Source organism: Egretta garzetta, unplaced genomic scaffold, assembly GCF_000687185.1.
Source record: "Egretta garzetta isolate BGI_Z169 unplaced genomic scaffold, ASM68718v1 scaffold79, whole genome shotgun sequence".
In the NCBI taxonomy this organism is placed as follows: domain Eukaryota; kingdom Metazoa; phylum Chordata; class Aves; order Pelecaniformes; family Ardeidae; genus Egretta; species Egretta garzetta.
The window spans coordinates 2,102,410-2,108,822 of NW_009260791.1; the positions used below are offsets into that span (position 1 = coordinate 2,102,410).

Sequence of the window (6,413 nt, forward strand, 5' to 3'; positions counted from 1 at the left end):
CTTTAGAAGACACCTAACTGCATTAGCAGGAGAGAACAAGTGGTTTTTCCCTTCCTCACCAGACACCTCACCTCACCCATAGCTGAAGTGGGGTTAGCCAAAAGTACTGCACCTTGTTTATTTTACAGGAGTAAATCCCACTCCCATTGAGAGTCTACAGTTTGCTCTGGCCTGAAGCTCTTGGAGGGAGCTGACCCCAAGCCCCACAACCTGCTAGAACCGTTTTGTAGGTGGGAGTTTCCCTAGCAGTGGTTTGCTGATTGTCTTGGACACCAGGTGACTGAATGGTTGGCATTCTTGTAGAGCAGGCCAGTGTAAGAAAGGATTTGTGTTTTAGAAGGGGATGTGCAAGGGAGGAGAGGAATAGCTTGAACAGGAGCTTGGATCCCTTCAGAAATGGGAAGGGTTTGAAACACTTACTAGCGGCAGATCAAAAGCAGAGAAAAAGCGTGCAGCTGCTCAAACTAAAAACTGCATCAAGCTCATGCTCTCTACTCCCCCAGAAGCGAGGAATAAATCACACTGGGATCAGCACTCCTCATTGATCGGTGTTTTTCCAGACAGATCCCTCCCTCAGCTTATCAACCGACCCTTTGAACTCAAGCTGGTCTGAGGACACGAGTTCCACAGTGTTTTTTTTAAGTTAGGTTTATTTAGCAATAGAAGTATGTACATGTAAGAGAATCCCCTGCAGCACGAGACATGCACAAAGCAGTGAGGGACTGAAAGTGGTGCTGCTCAATGGCCGTCCTCATCACCTGTCATCCCACTTTACTCAGCAGCAGGGCCAAGATTAGAAAGGGACAGGTGAGAAATGTATCAGTCCACGTGGCAGAGTCTTCAGGCAGAGCCTTCCCAGCAACCAGTATTAAAACAAGCGTGCGCCATAGCCAAATGTCTGTTTAATGCCCTCGAAGTAGTAGCGTTGCCAGCCTTGCTTTGTTCTTTCTTCCTCACTGGCAGGGAAGCCCTTTTTTGTCAGTGAAGTTCAAGGTAATTGTTGCAAAGTGCCCTAAAGGAACCAAAGGAAATCTGTCAGCAGTGTGTGGTGTAGCATATGCCGCCCCAAGGAGCTGCTCTGCTCCTCTCACACAGCACCACTTAAGAGACTCCTCAAGACCCCTCCCAGAGGATCTATTTATGACAGCTTCAGGCCTTCCTCAGAAACAGAGGGAGGAAAGGGCTCCCTCTTCATGGGGTTCGAAGCAGTTGCAGCCACAGCTGAACAAGCTGCTACTCCATCGTTCCTAATCCCTGGCCGCTGCTCTAAGCGGTGGCTGATGATTCTGACCTGATCATGTGGGACATGAAGCTGGGATAAGGCTGGTGCAGCTCCCAGAACACTGTGTGCTCCCAGATCATGAGCCAGAGTGCAGTGTGGCAAATGGGGCTGGAATTCTTCAAACACAGGCAAGGGCTGTAATACCATAGTCCATTTTTGGACTACTTACCAGCTGGCCAAGATTTAAATCTCCATTTCATAACAAGTTGCTTCTCAGGGACCTTGAAAAGAGAGAAAGACTGTGTAGTAATTTTTTGCAAATCCTGCAGTCTAATAGAAAACAACTAGAATTGTGGTGCTCTGAAGCCTCAGAGACCCGTTGAGAAACACACACACACGCAAAGGGAGAGAGATTTTAAGTGTCCTTTTCTTTCCACTCCTCTTCTAGAAAGCTAGGCCATGGTACAGCCCCAAACACTGAGACAGTGTCCCTCTCCAAAAGACACTAGTGGCAGGAGGGCTGAAGAGGAAAAGGGTCAGTTACTATTTTCAGCACCCCTCCAGCCCCTAATAAATAAGTAAAATCACATAATGACAAGGCAGATGCATGACTGGAAGCCAGATTTTCTCCCCGGACTGAAATCACATACATTAATCCATACTATAAGGAACGCCTTCAATAGCCACAGCAATTGTAGATAACTACTGGGCACCAGGCAGAACTCCACAAATAGCTAACTGAAGCATTGTTACAGAATTGATACCTCAAAAATAAAAAGGCTACCCCAGACCAAGATAAGCCTGCACCAGTTAGTACTTACTAGGTCAACAAACTCTCCTGTGACACTGCCATCCAGCAACTGAAACTTGCCTCCTTTGTCAGCCTCCAAGGTGGCTTGTGCGTGGGTGAAAGCTTGGACCATCTGAAAAGAATTCAGGAAGAGACCTGTATTACTTGACATTATCTGCTTGCAAACTTGTTGCCTAATGCCTCCCACCCTGCTACAAAAGTTCTGGAAGAGGAAGTAAGTCAATAGTTCAAGGTCTTCATCAAGAAAAGACAAAACCGCTGCCCTGGCCAGAAAAGCAAGGTTATAGCCACTACAGCAGCATTCTGCCTGCCAAGGGAAAAGAACTCCTAGCCTTCATATTCTATGCAGTGTTCTGTAAGCCACACTTTGATTTACTCTGTTGACTCCTTAATGAAACCTAGTTCTAAGAAAAGGTCATCTTTTTTGCTTTTTCTTTTCTTTTTTGGAACAAAAGACCAAGACCACGTTTAAATAATGATACAACGCTGCTCTCTCTTCTTAAACTATACAAAAGTATGCAGGAGAGAGGCAGCTATTCCCAAACTACACTTTGATACCACCTAACCTTAAAAGGAAAAACCAAAACAAAACCAAAAGGCACACAGCTGTAAATCCCAAGAGATGTGACCACATGCAGTGAGGGATACACCTACAGATAGGTGCTGACAGCAGTCTGGAACTGGCTTCTGGCTGGCATTAATCCTCTCTTGTCAACTGTGTGAAAAGATGCACACGCGAGCTTTAAACAACTGTTCTGCAGAGCAGCTTTCTTATTCCATTCTCATGGATTATGAGTGTCGCACAGAATGCCTTAAAAAGCTTTAGGAACAATCTCCTATGTGCAAAGAACAATTCTCAGAACAAGCCTGGCATTACCTCCTGAGTAACAAATACCCGGTAGAGCTCCTCGGGAGATGTTAAGAAGGTGTCCTTCAAACTGATCTTACATGTAGGAATCTTGACTCCTATGGATTTGGACTGTGATGTGGCAGTGCTGCTGCTAGCGGCCGTCTAACAAAACAAGCAAAACAAATGCACACATACTTTTTTCACAAAAATCTCAACAAGTGGTTCACATATCCAAGAGAAAAAACAAAGGCCTTTGGTAAAGATGTAATTAGGTACAGCCATATTTGAGTGTAAAAAGCAGATTTATCACTCTGCTTGAATTAAGAAATATCATGTGCTGCAAATTGAAACAGTCAGGCCTATAGCACAGATTTCCAATTCCTGAACATATGTATCCTATAAACAGCATAGGTTGCTCCTGTAAGCCCTGCAATCCAATACTGTGTACCTTTCTTCACAGATCCAAAAGCATGTTTGCACAGTTTTATTTACCTTGCGGTCTTCTGCTTTAGGAGCCACCTGAGGTGTTGTTTCCATATGTTCACCATTCACTGTGGGCAAAATCATGCCCTGGGTGAATTCTGGAAAGACAGGAATGCGCCCATGAAACTAATAGAAGATCAAGTAAACCTTTCAAATGTTCTTTGAAATATACAACCAAAAAGGGCTTCCTGGTTTCTCCCCTGCTCTTGCTAGCACCCATTACCTGAAACAGTTTTAATGCTGCTCTCAATGTTAGCCTTACACTTACATAGCTTTTTCTCTCTCTCTTTCTCTCTCTCTCTCTAACATAAATAGCAAGCACATCTCAATTACTTTTCTCTTGCTAGTCTAGACAAACCAAACCGAACTTTTCCATTTCTTTTCATACTGGCTCTCCATTTCTCATACCCAGGGGAGGTCTTACCAGTGCCCTGTCCAGCAGCACCAGCACTTTTATAACTCCACCAGAAGCTTCAGCCTCTTTCAGCATCATGTTTGCTTTTTCTCCAGCTCTATCACTTCTGCCTTAACTAATTATAGAACAGTTTCCTCTTTCTCCTTCCTCTTTACCTGTTCAAACTGGCAAAATTCCATTTGATAGCAGTATTTTATTATATATGTATAATCTTGTATCCCACAATACTTAGTTCCCACCTATTCTTATTTATTCCAGCCCACAAGATCATACAGTTCTTCCTGAATAACATTCTCATCTTCCACTGGGTGATTGCACCTCCCACCCTGAACACTAGAACAACTGAAAAAACCCAAGGGTACAGAAATTTGATCCTGGAAGAACAGCAACCAGTGGTGGTTTGTACTCAGCAAAACTTGAATATCTAGCATGTGTAGTGTAATATAGGTAAATGGATATAAAACCCAACTGTAGAATTCCCAGCCCGTACTAGAGTGCAAAGCTGAACTCAACCAAAGCACACTGATTTAATTCCAACTGCTGGAATCAGATTTATCTTCTAAAAAAAATAATTATTTTGATCCAGATGCTGAGACAGCTCATTCAATGACATCAACAAAACCTGCAGAGCAATTTCCAGTTGTCAGTTACTCTCAAATCCAAGTAACACTAGATGCCTTTACTAGCATGGCAAAAGAGAAAAAACAACAAACTAGAGAGGAGATGCCACTTTCCAAGGGACTAAGCAAACTAAAGGCCAGACTGTGCCACATGTGATGACTGATACTCTGTGTCACTGGGGTAGCAAACACAGTTTACTGGCTTTATTTTCTCTATAGCTGAACTTCAGCGTGTGAAGGACATTTTAAACATAAATCCAAAAATGCTGTTTATTATTGGGTTATCACCAAAAACAATCTTTCTGGGCTGCGCTACAGTGTCTAAAAACAGAAATGCTTCTTGCCAAATGCTAACCATTTTCAAAAGAGGCGGAAAAGTTACTGTTGTTGCTCTGACACCTTCCTGTTGAGATGAGGTGAGGAACTAATATTCACACCCTCATTAACCCCATTCCTTCTTTAGCATTAGCCCATATGGATTCCCAAAACACTTCTCCCTCTCAGTTACATACCTGTTTTGAGAGTGCTGATGTAAGTTTTTATTGCATCTCTAATTTTTTTTGCACCCTCTTGCTTCATCAGGGTCTTCAAATTAGTGTCAGGCTCATCTTTAGCAAGGCTGACATGGATCTAAACAAGAAGGACAAGTGCTGATTAGCAAAGCCATACTTGCAGGGTCCTTTTATTACTCAGTTAAACATCACAGACTTCAGCTGAACTCTCACAAGCAGCAGTGCAGTTTTGTTAGTCTTTCGCTTCATCTCTCTCAGCCTACAGTAATGTGTACATGCACCTAAATATCTTCATGTGCTATAGAGCCCTAATATCTACAAGACGGGAATTAATTGATAAAGATACAACACAATGTGGGACTCTTTATCAGGGAGTGCAGTGACAGGATGAGGGATAACGGGTTTAAAATGAAAGAGGGTAGATTTAGATTAGATATAAGGAAGAAATTCTTTACTGCGAGGGTGGTGAGGCACTGGAACAGGTTGCCCAGAGAAGCTGTGGATGTCCCATACCTGGAAACATTCAAGGTCAGGTTGGACGGGGCTCTGAGCAATGTGGTCCAGCGGAAGGTGTCCCTGCCCATGGCAGGGGGGTTAGAACTAAATAATCTTTAAGGTCCCTTCCAACCTAAACTATTCTATGATTCTATTAACTTAAGCAGTCTCTAACACTAATAAAGTTCTACACAAATGCTCTAAAAAAGGTAACATGGAAGGAAATATTAATGCTATGAGGATTCCCATTAGAACAGCCATACAGCCAGCACTATTAGCCGTTAGCTATGCTTACCTCAACTTCATCGGCGTCATTCTCATCTGAGAGATTAGGAATCTCCACATAACCTTTGTATTTCACCCCTGTCTTTGAGGTGCCTGCAATTACAATTATGTTGTTCATATCAACGTTTCTTACTTGCTGTTGTAAAAGCAAACTGGTATTGTATCACTACACAATCCTTTCCTTTATTACTATTTCCCAAATGAGATAAATATCACTTATCCTTAATCTTATACTTGAATCTGGCCTTGAAACAGGAAGGGAGAACATCACTCACCAGTCCATGCCAGCTTGATAGCCCACTCGTAGAAGAAAATGAGTTTCCCTTTGCGGTTGTTAATGGAGGCCTCTCCATCCAGTTTGCTCACTTCTGTCACCTCACAAGCCCCTTCCTCGCCCTCCACCCTGACGGGCAGGAGGAGACTTTTCAGCCGCTCCGTGGACCAGTTGGAGGCATCCCGCTCTGTCCTGCGAGAAAACCGGGTGGTGTGAGGGCCTGGGGCAGGCCGCACCACCAGCACGCGCGGGGACTACCTAGCCTTCCCCCGGTCCTTCCCCTTCCCTGCCCCGCTCCAACACGCCCGCACACAGCCCTTCCCCGCAGCACCCTCCCAGGCACTCCCCGGCCTCCCCAAACGCACCGGCTCGGGCACCCTTCTCCCTCCCCCCGGAAGGCGGGGGCCTTCCCGGGGCATCAGCCCGGACACCCCCGCCTCAGCACC

General features: G+C 44.5%; 1 protein-coding gene across 1 annotated transcript; it reads right to left on the reverse strand.

Annotated features, from left to right (window-relative positions):
- Positions 1-875: 875 nt before the first annotated feature.
- Positions 876-5,780, reverse strand: AHSA1 (activator of HSP90 ATPase activity 1). The gene is made up of 7 exons (XM_035902086.1): positions 5,704-5,780; positions 4,914-5,031; positions 3,376-3,464; positions 2,911-3,045; positions 2,044-2,145; positions 1,452-1,503; positions 876-1,012 (listed from the first exon to the last, which is right to left on the reverse strand). The coding sequence occupies exons 2-7, from the start codon at positions 4,978-4,980 to the stop codon at positions 954-956; spliced, it is 504 nt and encodes a 167-aa protein (XP_035757979.1). The 5' UTR covers positions 4,981-5,031; positions 5,704-5,780; the 3' UTR covers positions 876-953.
- Between the last annotated feature and the right edge of the window lie 633 nt (positions 5,781-6,413).